The 16,789-nt window shown below is 40.0% G+C and overlaps 1 protein-coding gene across 3 annotated transcripts in view; it reads left to right on the plus strand.

Annotated features, from left to right (window-relative positions):
• Positions 1–16,789, plus strand: part of arhgap46b (Rho GTPase activating protein 46b) — a 73,831-nt gene that overhangs the window by 21,752 nt on the left and 35,290 nt on the right. For all 3 annotated transcript variants that reach the window (XM_083570123.1, XM_083570124.1, XM_083570122.1), the window contains exon 2: positions 13,735–14,142. In XM_083570123.1, the coding sequence (XP_083426249.1) occupies positions 13,735–14,142 (408 nt within the window). The remainder of the gene's footprint in view (positions 1–13,734; positions 14,143–16,789) is intronic.

A 16,789-nucleotide genomic window follows, 5' to 3' on the forward strand; every position in this document is an offset into this window, starting at 1 on the left:
GTCAATGACCTGAAAAGAGCTGGGACCACCGTTTCCAAGGTTACTGTTGGTAACCCTAACCCTAACCTCCTTCCCTCAGTTAGAGCATTGAATATGGGTCGAGGTTGGGTCTTCCAACATGACAATGACCCGAAGCACACAGCCAGGATAACCAAGGAGTGGCTCTGTAAGAAGCATATCAAGGTTCTGGCGTGGCCTAGCCAGTCTCCAGACCTAAACTCAATAGAAAATTTTTGGAGGGAGCTCAAACTCCGTGTTTCTCAGCGACAGGCCAGAAACCTGACTGATCTAGAGAAGATCTGTGTGGAGGAGTGGGCCAAAATCCCTCCTGCAGTGTGTGCAAACCTGGTGAAAAACTACAGGAAACGTTTGACCTCTGTAATTGCAAACAAAGGCTCCTGTACCAAATATTAACATTGACTTTCTCAGGTGTTCAAATACTTATTTGCAGCTGTATCATACAAATAAATAGTTAAAAAATCAAACATTGTGATTTCTGGATTTTTTTTTTAGATTATGTCTCTCACAGTGGACATGCACCTACGATGACAATTTTAGACCCCTCCATGAATTCTAAGTGGGAGAACTTGCAAAATAGCAGGGTGTTCAAATACTTATTTTCCTTACTGTAGATGCCTTTTGCTCTGAGCGTTTTTTGTTCTAGGCATGAATAAACCTTGCTTGAATTTTAATACGCACATTCCATATAAAGTCAGTCTGTGTGTGTGTGTGTGTGTGTGTGTGTGTGTGTGTGTGTGTGTGTGTGTCTACGAGCAAATGTTTGATTTTAATGTTTAACTATATATTAACAGCTGAAATTAAAAACTAATATTTTCTTTCACAGTGAAGTTGAAATTTAGAGCATTTTAGCAGCATCACCTCATGTGTGAGTTACTGGGTTTTGTGTGTGTGTGTGTGTGTGTGTGTGTGTGTGTGTGTGTATGGCTTTTACTGCAGTTTTTTATTAAACCTTAAAGGACCAAAAGGTTTCCATTTGGTTGGAGAGGTCCAGGTGAGAGTTAGTGGTTAGGGTTTAGCAGCAGGGGGTGCAGTCACTAAAACTCACAACTAGCAAATCAGGGCTCAAACTGTGTTAACTGTGTGGTGTGCACACGGTTTCATACAAAGTGTGTGTTTATGTGTTTGGGGTAGTGTGTGTGTGTGTGTGTGTGTGTGTGTGTGTGTGTGTGTGTGTGTGTGTGCGCGCGAGAAGAATATGGAAGTAAATACTGTTTATTGTGCATGTCGTTATTCATGAAAAGTTAGAGCGAGCGAAATGGTGACTTCCACCGGAAAGGTTTTCCCCTGTTTCTTTTTGAGAATGTTATAATTTGTGAGATATTGTATGTGTGGGTGGGTGTGTGGGTGTGTGTTTGCTTGTTTAGTCAGCTAGGTGAGAGGTGATGTGTTTCTCATTCCAAAGTGTAACAGGTGGTCAAGTGTCAGGTGGTGTGTGTGCGCGTGTGTGTGTGTGTGTGTGTGACTGTGTGACTCAGACAGGTGCTGTGTGTTGCCATGACTGCTAGATTAGGGGTGTGTGTGTGTATATTTGTGAGAGTGTTTAAAAGACTATTCACTTATTTTTCCGTTAGTGTTACCTTTGTCTTACCCCAGTCCATGCTGGTGTGTGTCTCAGTGGGTGTCTATGTGTTGGATAAGTGCTGAGAGCGGATGTAGACGCAGATGCCATATATGAGTCAGGTGTGTGATTGCTGGTTTCTTAAAGTGACTCAGCTTCTCTTTACACGTGTGTGCTGTGTGTAGAAAAGCAAAGCATTTTCTGCATGTCTGCAACCAGGCCTGTGCCTTTGACCCTGTGACACATGGTGGTTACTACAGTGGACAACTATTCACTTTTTTCCCAAGTAAAAAAACAACTACAGTGCCACCACTGCATCAACCCATAGTGTTCTACCTAGTGGCCAGCATTTAGAACTACAACCAAAGATCCTTTTGACCAAGATGGACGACAGACAGCCACACCTGTGGATCACAGGACGAGTAGTTTGTCAATCCTTTTATTCTAGAAGACCTCTGTATGTCAAAATCGAATTATATATAGTAATGTTTAAGCATTATCATTATTGATTTTGTTTCCAAGTATTTATATAAAGAGTTCATTCTGATCAACCATAATGCATTACCGCCTACATTCCATCTATATTTTAAGTCATACCTCTGAAAAATACTCGGTTCTTTTGTTCTTGAGTATTTGATGTTATCCTAATGTATTTTTCAGGGTAATTTAATAAAAAAATATATTTTCTCTTCTATTGGTTGAGTTACATGTACTGTCTTTATCATCATATTCAGTAGAACATACGTGCAGTACAGAATAGAGAAGCCCATATTATAGCTGAGGGAGGTCAGGATGGTGAGGAAGCTGAAGGTGCCGAGGGAGTTCAGAAGGTCGTGCAAGCTGAAGTAAAGTGACCAAGTTCTGAAATCAGGACGAGGCAAGGAAATTATTAGCTCACCAAAAATGACTGATTCTGTAAGCCAATATCTTATTGTCTATATTGAAAATTGCTATTGCAATTAGCAATTTAGCTACTAGCAAGCTTATATCCAGAACGTTTTACTTGCCCAGTGGTTTAGCTAATGAATTCACCGGACAGCCTAATCTCTGTCCAGTGCTTGTGTTTACATGAAAAATACGACGGCCATCAGCATTTTTTTTTTTTAATGTACAGTCAAAAGAAAACCTGTTTACTCAAAACTTAGTGACAGTATAAGCCCAAGGCGATCACAGTACACAGCTGTATTAAAGTGACATTAAAAATGTTTTAGTAAAACTGTACAAAAGACTCTGATTTGGAGTTTTAATTTGCAAGTATTTTGACTGAAGAATTCTTGAAAATATTCTGTGAAAATATGTTTTGCATATATTTGTCAGAACAGCACTCAGATGTCACTGTCTGATGTTATTGTTTCCCATAAACAGGTTTTTGGGGTTTTCTACATCTCAAATGTGACCATTTTAGTCGCAGTCTAGAGCCCTGTGACACGCTTTCTCTGTGGCACCCAGAGGCTGAGACCTCTAGGTTGACCTAGAGTGCCTGCATGGGACTTGGCCATTGTTTTGGAGGTCCTGTCGCAGCCTCCCTTTGAGTCTCTCACCAAGGTACCTGAGAGGTTCCTCACAGTTAAGGCTGTGTTTCTCTTTGCCATCTCCTCTCCCAAGAGAGTGGGGGATCTTCAGTCGCTTTCTGGGAGTTTACTCCAGGCCTGGCCAGTGCCTTCCTCTACCCGAGATCAGGGTACGTTCCCAAAGTACCCTTGGTCATCCCACAACCTATTAGGCTCCAGGCATTCTCTCCTCCTCCCTTTCAGGCACCAGACCAGGAGAAGCTTAACCGACTATATCCAGTGCGAGCACTGGACATATACTGAACGTGCACAGAACAGAACTGTGGAGGAAGTCAGAGCAGCTGTTCGTCTGCTATGACCCTCGGAGGAGAGGTCTTCCCGCGAATAAGCAGACACTCAGCAGGTGGATAGTGGATGCAATTTCTTCCTCTTATGAGTCCTCTGGTCTCCCCGCTCCCTTCGGGGTCAGAGCGCACTATTAGAAGCACTGACCTACATTTACAACCTAAATTCTAATATTTGTTTCATGAAATTGTATTAATTGTAATTTCTTAAATATTGTAACTAATAATAACTAGTAAAGCTGTTTATGAATACTATGGAGAGCACTAGCAGAGATTTATTAGAATGTTTGATCAGATCAGGGGTTTAAGACACGTGCACATACACACCTGGCAACAGCATGAAAACAAAACAGATGCGAAATTCATGTGATCTTGTGCCATGTGTTTTTAGTGAGTGGGTGGGCCAAAAAATAACTGCCTCACATCCTTTACATTTTAATCATTAATCAGTCTGCCTCTGTCCCTGTGATTCCCAAGCCAGAGCGAGACCACCAGCCGTGATACCTGTGCATGCGCATTGCTTCTCACACGTGTCCGAAATTAGCGATAGATGAGTCATGTATCACTCATTCACTTCGAAAGGACAGTTTGATTTTCTAAGCACAAATTGAGCACATAATATAAACTAAAGCCTTATATTACTTACATCTTATATACTGTAGGATGTGTGTCTAATCACTGAATCCTCACAGTTCCTCTGTGGTGTCTTTAATGCTTATTCAATTGTCTTTTCATGTCCTTTTTTGGTTTGCTGCGGTTTGCGGTGGAACCTCGCCCTTCTTTGCTTCTTTACGTTTTGCAGCTCTTTGATTTTATTAATCTGTTGATTCGCTGTTCAAACTTAGTGACTCTCTCTCGGTTATGCAACAAACACACCACAGTGACGTACGAGATGCGTCCACCCGGAAAGACAAATGTAGTATTTTGTTGTTGCTGTTGTAACTTTTACTGTGATTTGTGAGCTTTTTTTCCCACTTATTTAAAAAGAAAAATGATCCAGTGCTGCAGGCCAGTAAAAGCTTTTTGCAAGTGTACATTAGAATGGTTTAGAATCCGCAAAGAAAAAAACTTTGAATTCTCCCCTGCCATCAAGATCATATTTTAATATTCACACAACAGGACCCGGCAACTTTCCAAACTGTCCCTATCGACTTGAATAGTATCCAGAGAAGCTGGTGTGACATTTGGATATTCGAATCTATAAAACCTCAGAACAAAAGGAGAAAGATTTTGTACAGGAATAAATTTAGACCGGCAAGTTGAGTTTATTACCGCTTAGCTCCGCATTGACTCATTTAAATGCATTCTCTGAGACAGATGAAGTGCATGTTTTCAAAATGAGTCGCATGTAGGGCTGCAACAAACGACTTTTTTTGCCAGACGATTCATTTTCTTCTTTTTCTTCGATTAATCGAGGGAACATTTTTATTCAATGTTTTGCTTGTTCTAACTATATAAAACCTTAATTTAGGGTTTATATGTATAAAAGTGTATTTAAAAAAGCCACATATTGAGTTAAACTGTCTTTAACTTAGTTTTGTAAAGATTATAGTGGCTGCTTGTTGAGGAGGGCATGGGGGATTTCTCGTTTGAACAAACTCACTCATGCAAACAAACCAAACAAACAAACAAAAAGAAAAAGTATTTGAGTATGCAAGGCGAAGCAATTTGTGTAAGTCAACAGATGGCAAGTTGACAACCATGCTTAAAAGAATCTACCGTAATTTCCGGACTATTATGCGCACCCATATATAAGCCCCACCCACTGAATTTGACAAAGATTTTTATTTTAAACATAAATAAGCCGCACCTGTCTATAAGCCGCAGGTGTCTACATTGAAACTAAAGAACTTTACACAGGCTTTAACGAAAGACAGTGTCTGCTACACGGTGTAACGGGTGAAATATGTTGCGCTTCCTTTAGGAGCATAGTGGTATTTTGGGAATAGCCTGCCGCAGCATTTTTTCCGCTATTACTGCATGTGTGGAGGCCGAGGAATATGTCCTTATTATTTTCTGATGCTCATTACTAAGTTTCTTTGACTAACCCGTAACGCTGTTGCCAAGAAAAATAAAAAAGCATGAGTTTTGGAAACCTGTCTGTGCTTATATGATTTCTGTTGCAACTGGAGTTAGTGAGCTCTCCCTTCACCCAGACTCAACGCGCTACAATGGCTTGTATCTAAACAGTAGCCTACCACTGTCTTTCTCCTTCCTTTCATAACTATTGCCACAATTCTCTGAAGTTTTTCTTTTGGCATCGTCGTGCGTTAGGGTTAGGGTTAGGGTTAGCCGCTTCGTTGTTAATAAGCCGCTTCGTTGTTTAAGCCGCGGGGTTCAAAACGTGGGGGAAAAAGAAGAGGCTTATAGTCAGAAAAATACGGTATATAAAATATAAAGAAAATACACAGACATTTTGTTCATTTGTAAAAATATAAGCATTAGGAATATACCATTAATTAATTAATAATTAATAATTAAATATGTGCATAGATTAAATATACAAACATTGAATTTGATTGTAGTAAAGCTGCAGTAAATCACGTTTGAAAACATGAGTAAACAGTTGTAGCAGACAAATGCTATAAAAAGAATGAAACGGAGAAACACATCAAGCGGACAGGCATGATAAAAATGGGAAAAATATGCATTGGTGTACAAATGCATAATCATTTGCTAAAATCCACAACAGTGACTAAAAATGTAATCGTTTACTGCTGCTATTATTTGCTGCTTTTCAATTGAGTGTTCAGATTTAGTTCAATTAAATCCATCACTATGTCGCGAGTGACCTGATTGTGCAACCTGATGCTTGTGAGTCACGACAGAACAGATCCAGTGCGACTGTCCCGAAGTTACAAACAAACAGTTTACACAATAGCACTTTATTAAACGCCACCATTTTCACATGACGAGGATTATCCAGTTTTTGCTTACTGTGCTGATGTTTCGCCTTCATGCGTGACACCGGAGCTTTCTTTTCACGAACTTGTGCATCACTGGTGCTTCCATCCAACACAAGCTCCTCTTTGAATAACTTGCAGGTTATAGTTTTCTTTGTTGCGTTTAATATAAAATGCTCCCATTGCCTTGGATGACTTGGGACGCACACTTTTTCCTGCTGCCGGTTGACCCTGTACTGTCCAGCATTTTCACAGGCCGCTGTATGATCTTACCGTCACGCTAATCCGTAAGTTTAGCAGCCCAACTAATCGATAACGCCATTTGTTGACAGCGAATTTCATTATCGATTATTATCTTTTTAATCAATTAGTTGTTGCAGAATCACATGTAAAGCCTGCTGTCTCACAGGGCAACACTGTATAGATGAGCCCTAATTTGGTTAGTGATATTATCCCTCCTACCCAGTTGTGTTTGCTTGGATGCTTTCCCATTTATGGTCGGTTGTTGGATCATCCGGGTCTGCACAATATGCTGAATCTGCATACTTGATCTTAAATCGTAACTAAATTTCGGGTTTGTAGTTGGAATTATGACCCTGCACAGTAAAATTATTTGATTAGGCTGTCTTTGCTTTACGAGTCATCAGATAAGAAGTACTTTATGTTTTACTTCATTAAAGAGCAATACTAAATGTACAAGAGGAAATAATACAGGTCATTTAAAATGTTCAAGTAATTTGTTTCCTTTATAGAAAGATTTACATTTTTATTACTAAAATTACATACAAGAACGTCTGTGAAAACTAAACCCATTTAGTGCAATTAATTGTCATATTACAACAAAATGTAAATACAAATATATAAATAAATACAAAAAAAATCATAAATAAAATATAAAAATCGATTTTAAATCGGTCTTAAAACAGCAAATGCACTGTACAGTGTTTTTTTTATGTTTTAGTTGGAAATGATCCCAAACTTTGGAAATTCCATCGTTTTTTTTTTTGTTTCAGCCCTACAATTGATCATGCAAGCATTGTGTCATTGCTAAGGTTCACAGATGAATCCTTTTCAAATGTTGAATTTAAAGCACATATATTCAGGCAGTTCTTATTTTTCTTGTTATTATGTTAAATCAATTTTAACTTGTTTTGTGCACTTTTACAATTCGGAAAGAGTGTGTATCTAAGAGCTCACTGACAGTTTACTCTGAGTAATGACACAAAGTAAAAAAACAAATATGATATATTAATATTGGCTCTACAAGCTTGTCCAGTTTTCCTTCATTGAAACACGAACTCCAGTTTTAGAAACTAGCTCGTCTTTTAAAATAATTCATTGTCGCAGAACCGATTTGCAAATGGTTATTCTCATCTAGCTCTTCTGTGTGTGTGTGTGTGTGTGTGTGTGTGTGTGTGTGTGTGTGTGTGTGTGTGTGTGTGTGTGTGTGTGCACATGTACGTGTCTCTGACATGTGTGAACATGTCTACAGGTTCTCTCAGTCTCATGCACAGTCCTTCGCTCAAAGTGCTGTTGAAACATATTCCGAATTGAATCACGCACTTAAAATATTCTGTGATTACTGCCTGTGTTTAGCAGCGAAGACGAATAGGGGCGAGAGAGAGAGGGAGAGAGAGAGAAAGAAAGAGAGAGAAAGAGAGAGACAAGCAGAGCCTGGGAACGATTTTATGCCGTGTTGTAACTCTGTTGAGGTCAGCTGCTTCTAACTACAAACATATGCAAAATATAGCCTCTGAGGTATAATATAATAAGTAATGCGAGTATATGGGCAGCTCTGTGTTCGGACCTCACCTAGCTTGAACTCTAACCCTTATATACCCCAACTGCACTTTTTTAAGGCATAAAACAAAGTTTCCGAAAATCAGTGCTGCTAAATATGTACATATTTGGGGCAGTCATGCAATAAAGGATGTTTGGCATGATGGCCACACCTGAAAGTCCACCCACCTTCCTGATCTCTCCCTCCACCTACTTACTTCCTCACCAGTTATTCACGACTCCTTCCTGCATGTCTGTTTAGCAGTGGGAGGGTCTGTCGAGGAAAAAAAGCAGAATCCACCCAGAATTATAGTCCAGGTTCTCAGAGTTGTTCATTCTGCGCTGTCGGCAGTCGGTTGCCATTGAGCCCCTTCGACTGAAGTAATTGTGGCATCTCACGTTGCCAATAATCGACTCTTGTCAAGCTCAATTAAACTCTTTTAATCTGTGTTGCAATCTGGCAGGAAAGAGTTCAGCCCAGCGAAACAGAGCATGAGAAAAGAGATGGACGTGAGCAAAGCGAGCCAGCGTCATACATCAGAACGCGTCTTTACACTGTGAGGCATTCTGGGAATTACCAAAATGAAGCGTTTTTATTTATTTATGAACACATCCAAATCTGAACTTTTTACGAAATCAGTTTGAACACCAAAGATCATGTAGGCTAAAGAACCAGATTCACAGAAGCAGCAGTGATAACACTCTTCTGTCTACCTTTGGATGTGGCAGCTGAGTGTGTTTTCCTCACACTCTGAATTTCACGCTTTGATCTAGTTGTTAGATGAAGAAACGAACACAAGTCAAACCAATTCCATCTGTAATTAGATACCAGCTGCCAAAATGTCACGACGCACCTGCGCCATTGGATTGCCACAGTAACACAAAATAGCATGTACAATATCTAGACAAAACATTGTGGATGTGCTTTTTGAACATCATTTCACATTTAGTCCACATTTGCTGTTAATAACAGCAGGATGTTCCAATAGATTTTGGAGGTTGCATGTGGAGATATGTGCTCATTCAGCCATAAGGTCAATAGTAATATGAGTTGAGGTCAGTGCTCTATAGCAGGTTACTCAAATCCTCCTTTCCAAACCATGTAAAGCATATCTCAATGAAGCTTTCTTTGTACACGTGCGTTAATCCTTGATGAGCAGCCATGGCGACTGTGAAAAGGAAAAACTTCTTAAGATGTTATGAGGAAGAAACAATAAGAGGAACCAGAGCTCAACATTTGCGATCATCAAAGATCCAACACCAGCTTCTCCATGCCAGAGCCTTTTAACACCCAAGGAGGTCCAATGTCCAAACTACACATGAAGTGGGATCCAATTGGCACTGGTACGTCTCTAGATGGTTCGGGATGTTTGCGGGGTCGGCATCTACTTCTTTAAAGGTCCACAATCTTCATAAGGTGGGACGTGACTAGGGGGTGGAGCAACCTCAGGATGCCTCAGGATGGGTGTGTTATTTATAGCATATTAAAGTGTACTTACTCGAAACGGTTTCAGATAGTCGGTGTGTTGATGTGTTTTAATTGAGTAGGACGTGAATGGTTCAGTGCAGAAAATTGGCCGGTTTAAGACAGTTTTGTGTAAAAAGCAGTAAACACTAAATAGAACCATAAACAGCAGTAAAGACAAAATTAAGTCCATGCATGGGTTATGGTTTACAGAGCTATGGAACTCTATTGAACACCTCCTGTACGAATTGGAACGTCAGTACATGACTTAACGAATATTCAAAATCTAGTATAACATCTTCCCAGAGAAGTGGAGGTTGTTCATGAGTGAATTAGGCAAATGAGGACTAAATGTGGAATGAGATGTTTAAAAAGCCCATACAAATCTTGTGGTCAGGTGTCCACCAATGTTTATCCTTATAGTGTATATTACTGAGGAAATCAAAGTAGCTAGAGATTTTGGGGACATCTGAGTCACCTGAAATAGCATCTGTTTTCGCACTGATTGAGCTTTGTTTCACCATCAAAACAGCTTTAAAAAGCACTGACTCACCCAATGGTGTCTCTTCCAGAGCACATATTAAGGCCTATTCCTCATAGTCAGTGCATTCTATTACCAGTGCTGTACTTGCATAAGATCTTGATGCATTCCTCTTCTAAATAAAGGATACCACTGTGCAGCAGGTTTGCGCTTTCTTAGATTAAAAGGCCAGAAAAATGTTGTGCAGCACATTGTCCGCTGATGAGGTCACTGTGATGAGCTCTTTGTGCGAGGCTTGGGGAGAGTTATGAGGTCGGTGGGGGACTGGAGTATTCGATAGCAGTGCTGTCTGAAATGCGACCCACAGCTATTGTGCCTAGGCAAAAGCGTCTCACTGTGTGTGTGTGTTGTGTGTGTGTGTGTGTGTGTGTGTGTGTGTGTGTGTGTGTGTGTGTGTGTGTGTGTGTGTGTGTGGCCTCTTTTCGAATGGAATAATGTGTGAAAGAGCGTGGGAAGTTTTTGGTTGCTACTAACAGCATGCCGGAGAGAAGACAGTGGGGCACAGTGCTAAATGTCAAGAAAACAGCGCAACATTGGCTTTTTCTTCGAAGTGCCAACTTTTTTTGCAACATGCTTAGAAAAAAATGAAGGATTACTTACTCATTTAACCTCAAAACTGATCTTTCAGTCAGGCGCCTCAAGGGGCGCCATCTCTAGAAGTGTGTGTTTGGGGGGGGGGGGGGGGGGGTTTGGCCTGAAACAGCTCAGTGCATGTAACAGATTAACAGTTGTTGAAGTGTTCATAATTCAGTTATAGTTCTCAAACTGTTATACAAAATATGTTCCGATTTTCTCGCTCTCCTTTTTCTTCTAGTGTGTATGTGTGTGTGTGTGTGTGTGTGTGTGTGTGTGTGTGTGTGTGTGTGTGTGTGTGTGTGTGTGTGTGTGTGTCATGGAGGAATCACCAGCTGGAGGTCAGAGATGAGCTCAGACCAAGTGAACCACCGGATTATCTCTCACCATATGGCTCTAACTCTCCTTATAGGGGGAGGGATGGGCTGACTGCTGAAATAACTTATCCTTTTCACGTCCTGTCCTCGGCACAGAGAAGGAACGCGTCCCCGCTTAACTGCACTGACCTGGCCCACATTTATGCACTGATTACCAGGTCTGAACATGAAGTGTGCCTGCAGGAAGAACGTGAAAATGAAGTTAGACACCTAATGAACCCTATATATAACTCATTCAGTGGGCGAATATGCACGCGTTTCACACCTATTAATGTTTTTGCAAAACAGTTTTGGTTTTGGTTGCCATGTGGTTTGATTTCACATTGCACATAATTAAGTGAACCAAAGTGAGAGGGACAAAACCAATATGCTGCAGAGCATGAAAAAAGCATATATTATACAGAACTCATTGCATTTTCTTACGTTGCTTTCGTTTGCTTACAGGGCTGAAAAACACTGTTTCTAAAGGCTGCCGTTTTTTTTTTAAACATAAATAAAATGCTGCAGTTGAGGCAGAGCCCCAACATATACATCAGTGCATTTGTATTGTGAACTGCAACATATGCCAGTAGAGGCCCACTGAGGCAGGAGTCATGCTGCCCCTCGAGGTCTCCAGGCTTCAGGTTTTTGTTTGTTTGTTTCGTTTCAGGTTTTGTGATATATTTGATATATTTAGCAGCTACTAAGATCAAAATAGCATTAATCAGACTGCGGTCAACAAGTAAATTTTTTTACTGGTGAAGTCAAAGTGCAGACAGAACGTCTATGATGTACAAAATCATTTCTTCTGTAGGAAACGCTATACTTAAAATATTTGGAAATGTGTGCGCACTAGAGCCAGTGTCAGTTTTGAGCTAATTTTAGGTATTTGAGATTTGTAGTTGGACTGGAAATCTTACAGCAACTCTGGTTCATTATGTTAGACAGCAGCAGGGCAGTTGTGGTAAAGCAGACTTAGCATTTATGACACAGTAGTCGGGTCCAAAAGAGAAAACAGCAACCAGGATGCCAGGATGTCTGTGCCATCTCATGAGGCTCATGATCTTTGAAAAAACAAACTGTGAGGGAGAGTGAAGTGAAACAGAAAGATGGAGAATCCCTGAGTGACCACAACAACTGTTTTACTTTATTTATTTCTCTCTCTCTCTCTCTCTCTCTCTCTCTCTCTCTCTCTCTCTCTCTCTCTCTCTCTCTCTCTCTCTCTCTTTGTGTGTGTGTGTGTGTGTGTGTGTGTGTGTGTGTGTGTGTGTGTGTGTGTTTCTTAGTATTACAGAAAGAAAGACCTGAACATGTGCTGGACTCTGTTTTTCAACTGTGCATGTATAACAATGATCATAACCACCATAATTCTTTCTTTCTTTCTTTCTTTCTTTCTTTCTTTCTTTCTTTCTTTCTTTCTTTCTTTCTTTCTTTCTTTCTTTCTTTCTTTCTTTCTTTCTTTCTATATTAATGTGTGTGTGTGTGTGTGTGTGTGTGAGAGAGAGTGAGAGTGAGAGAGCCTGTAGCTCTGCATGCTGTTATCCATCTGTATGAGAGGTACACAGGTGTTTTAATGTTAAGCTCCAGGTCCTGTTTTGTGCCTCTTGGTGAGATAATATTACAGGCACCGAACTCTGGGGCTTTACTCTGGGCCAACATGTCAATGTGTGTCTTCCCTGGGCTCCACGCCCAGCCTCTCCCTCCTGCCCGCTTTAGCTGCAGGACCTCACCCAGACTCTTACACACACACACACACACATACACACACATACACACACATACACAAAAGGGAGTGCAGTTCTACAGCACCATCTGGATTGCACTGTGGGAAATTGTTATCTGCACATTTTATACAGTCACTCTAAAGCCGCTCGCTTCAACATACAGGTCAAAGACAAACAAGCGTTATTTGTAATGTGTTTGTTTGTGTGTGTGTGTTATAAATAATGACTGTGGAGTTAGACATTTAGATCTTTTTTTTCCATTCCCTTGCTACAAGCATGTCTTCGCTCTATCACAGTACTAATACTGTGAAAATACCTAAACTGTTTTTTTTTTTTGTTTTTTTTTATGCAAACGCATTTTTTTTTTCATGCAAACAATATCTTTTTAAATTATGCTTCAATTTCATTAGCAAGAAATTAAAAAAATTATTTTAAATGGTGCTGTATTGTGTGACCAGGTCACATAAATACTCCTTCTTATTATTATTATACTATTATTCTGACAAAACTAGTACGAAACATATATTGAATATTATCGTAAATATTATATGAAATGTTTCAGCCTTGTTTCCAAAACGGTACTGTACTCACTTTCATTTCAAACAGTGCATTATGGATAGTGTGAATTGTGTTGTGTTGTGTTTAAACAGTGTATGTTATACTTTATTGCATTATATTGTACTTATTGGTCTGTTTGCTTCCTTGTGTGTGTGTGTTTCGTAAGTCCTGTATGTATGTATGTCCTGTATGTATGTATCTCATGGCTTAATGGGCAAATGATAAATAAACTTGGCTTGACCTGTGGAAGTGAAAGTGTATATCATTTTAACATTGTAGGTGTCATTACATTAGGAATACATTAGATATGATGGACATTTCATGCGCAGTTCACGAACCTGGATTCGTTCCTATTTGCCATATTCTTCCTGACCATGTTTCTTATATTTTTTCATACGCAGGTCTGACTGGGTGGAGATTTTGGAGCCGCGCTCCCATGAGCGCATGTACGTTAACCTGGCGACGGGTGAGTGCGGCTGGGAGGCACCGTCCGGCGTGACCGTTCGGCAATCCGACGGAAATCAGTGGTGGGAGCTGTTTGATAACAACAACAACCGTTTCTATTACTACAACTCCTCCAGCCAGCAGACAGTGTGGCACCGGCCACAGGGCTGCGACATTGTGCCGCTGGCGCAGCTCCAAGCCATCAAGAAAAGCTCCGAGGTCGAGCTGAGGGGCAATGGAAAGAGCGGGAGGAACACCCCTGTGGCTGCAGTGGTATCACCCAACTCAACCATCTCCAGCGGCCAGGAGACGCCATCGTTAAAGAGCAGAGGGGGCAGTTTGGAGAAGAGGGGCGAATGCAACAGGTGAGTGTGTACTCAGTGTGATTTACATCTGACACAGCTTATCTCCATCATGAACCAAGATGAAATAAGGGGAAATCATAGAGCAAAACAAAGTTAAAACTGTTATATGTGGTTCAGATCAGGACCTAAAAGCAAAAACATTTGCAGTATAATAAACCATTTGCAGTAATGTGCTGTTTGTCTATACACAAATATTTATATAGGCATTCATGTGTAAAATGAATTTTGTTGGTTATAAACCATCGAGTAGGCGTATCGTGAAATCTTATCCCTATCAACTAAATTACCCCCTTATATAGTTTCCTAGTTCCTCTTGACATTATAAAAGTGTTTATAAAGATTTTATGGACAGCTGACTTCCATCACTGCTAAAAACAGCCAGAATGTGACTCACAGTGCAACTGCAGCGTATAAGACGGCAGAGTAAATCAGGATTTCTCACTGCACGGTAAGCTCTGATCCTTTAGCTGGCTCCTGCTTTAACTCCTGATCCTATTAGCTCATACACTGCGATAGACAGACTGGCTGTGCACAATAAAAACCTAGCACATGCGATTATTGTTTCCATTTAAAACAGCAAAAAGAACACAGTTTGTTTGGGATTAGGCTTCGATCAACAGAAAGCTGCTTTCTATTTTCGGTGGATCAAAATGCTTGAAGCTCGTTCCAGACGCCAATTAGCACAGTTATTATGCAGGCTACATATTAACTTTTCAGCATCACTGCTTTATTAAACTACACTCTTAACAAGAAAGGCAAATAAGTTGCCTGTAAACTTGGTTTTTATTTGGTATAAAATATCTTTAGATGAACAATATACATTTTGCCTGTCACCTTTGTCACCCACCAAACTTATAGATTTTCACAGCTAGTTTGTTTTTCTGAACCCAGCACTGGCTAGTGAGTGGTCTACTCTGCAATTTTAAAGCACACACAGTAGCTAAAATCGAGGTTTAAGTATTACTGCAGCATTCCTTAGCGCAAATGATCTCTGCTATAAAACTAACTGGAGGAATTATATTGCGCGTTTAGGTTATCGGTGCGCTGGAGTCTAAAATAGCATTGATCAGTTCGAGTAGTACATTTTCAAATGCTGAGAATAGTGTAATGGATTCAGGCGATTCATTAAAAAAATTACTCATGGTAACGCGGACGAGGAGGAAAAAAAGTCAAAATTGTCGTTTGCTTTGATCATTGTGTGATATACAAATGGCGTGTAAAAGAGATGCAAATGTCAGATTCCTGCAGCGTTCGCTTTAATTATCTCCAGACTTCGAGAGTTTGTTTAGGGCTTTAAAAATGAAGATTGGAGGGGTGATTTGGGGAGGTTTGTGATAGACTCTGTAATCAAAGAGGAGAGAGAGAGCGAGAGAGAGAGAGAGAGAGAGAGAGAGAGAGAGAGAGAGAGAGAGAAATGGAAGTTGCAAAAGAGTACAAATAGACGTTTTGTGCACATGCACACATATTCCTCTATAGACAAATAAATAAATAAAGACAAATATTTAGATAGATAGATAGATAGATAGATAGATAGATAGATAGATAGATAGATAGATAGATAGATAGATAGATAGATAGATAGATAGATAGATAGATAGATAGATAGATAGATAGATAGATTCTTAAATTCCTCTTTTTTCCTCTTTCTTTATGATTTTTTTTTTTTGATACAGTTTCACATTTTTACACACTCGCCAACAGACACACACACACACACACACACACACACACACACACACACACACACACACACACAAGCATTTAATGCTACCGTCACCATTTCTGCCTATATATGGCCAGTGGGTGTTTGTGTTGTGTGTGTGTGTGTGTGTGTGTGTGTGTGTGTGTGTGTGTGTGTGTGTGTGTATAAAATGTAAAATGAAAACTGAAAGACGAGTTTTGAGAGAGAGAGAGAGAGAGAGAGAGAGAGAGAGAGAGAGAGAGAGAGAGAGAGATCTAAAGGAAGGGGAAACTTCAGGATGGAGATTAGGACTAAGAGAACAGAAGGAGGTTTATTTTCAGTTGATCTCTACTGTCAGCACGTCTCAATACACTCTGCCAACAGCTTCATACTTACCTTACAGGTTTTTTTTTTTACCGTCACAAGAGTGTGCTGGGGAATTCTCGATTTGTCAGTAGGTGTTGATTTATTTTCTTTAACAGCACTTGTGACAGTAGTGTTAGTTGTACTTGAATTGTAAATCCCATGTTTATATGAATGTACTTGCTCTAATCTGTCAGTGCTCAATTCACTGGTACTCTACTTCATCAAAGCCTAGGAATCTCAGGTGTTAATGGTAAGTCAGTCATTTCTAAGACAAGATATAAGAACATTGAACTTCCCAGTTTGTCACTAATATGACAAACTGCCTTTTTTTTTTTTTACTTATCAACTTCAAGAGCCACAAGCATGATGGGTTTATGAGTCAGCAGGTGTTTACACTGATAGCATAACCGATGCCAGAAACTTGACAACATCCCACAACTTTTTTATAAAGGATTATGAAATAATACTGCTGTAGAATAGTATCACCTCGGACCAGGAAAGAACAAATAGGAACTTGGAATTCCTGCTTGAGATGGTGGCAATTCCTTAGTGCTCAGAAAGTGGCTTTAAATAGTGGACAATAACAAAGTAAATGTAATT

The sequence above is a fragment of the Silurus aristotelis genome (assembly GCF_946808225.1).
Source record: "Silurus aristotelis genome assembly, chromosome: 19".
NCBI classification, from domain to species: Eukaryota; Metazoa; Chordata; class Actinopteri; order Siluriformes; family Siluridae; genus Silurus; species Silurus aristotelis.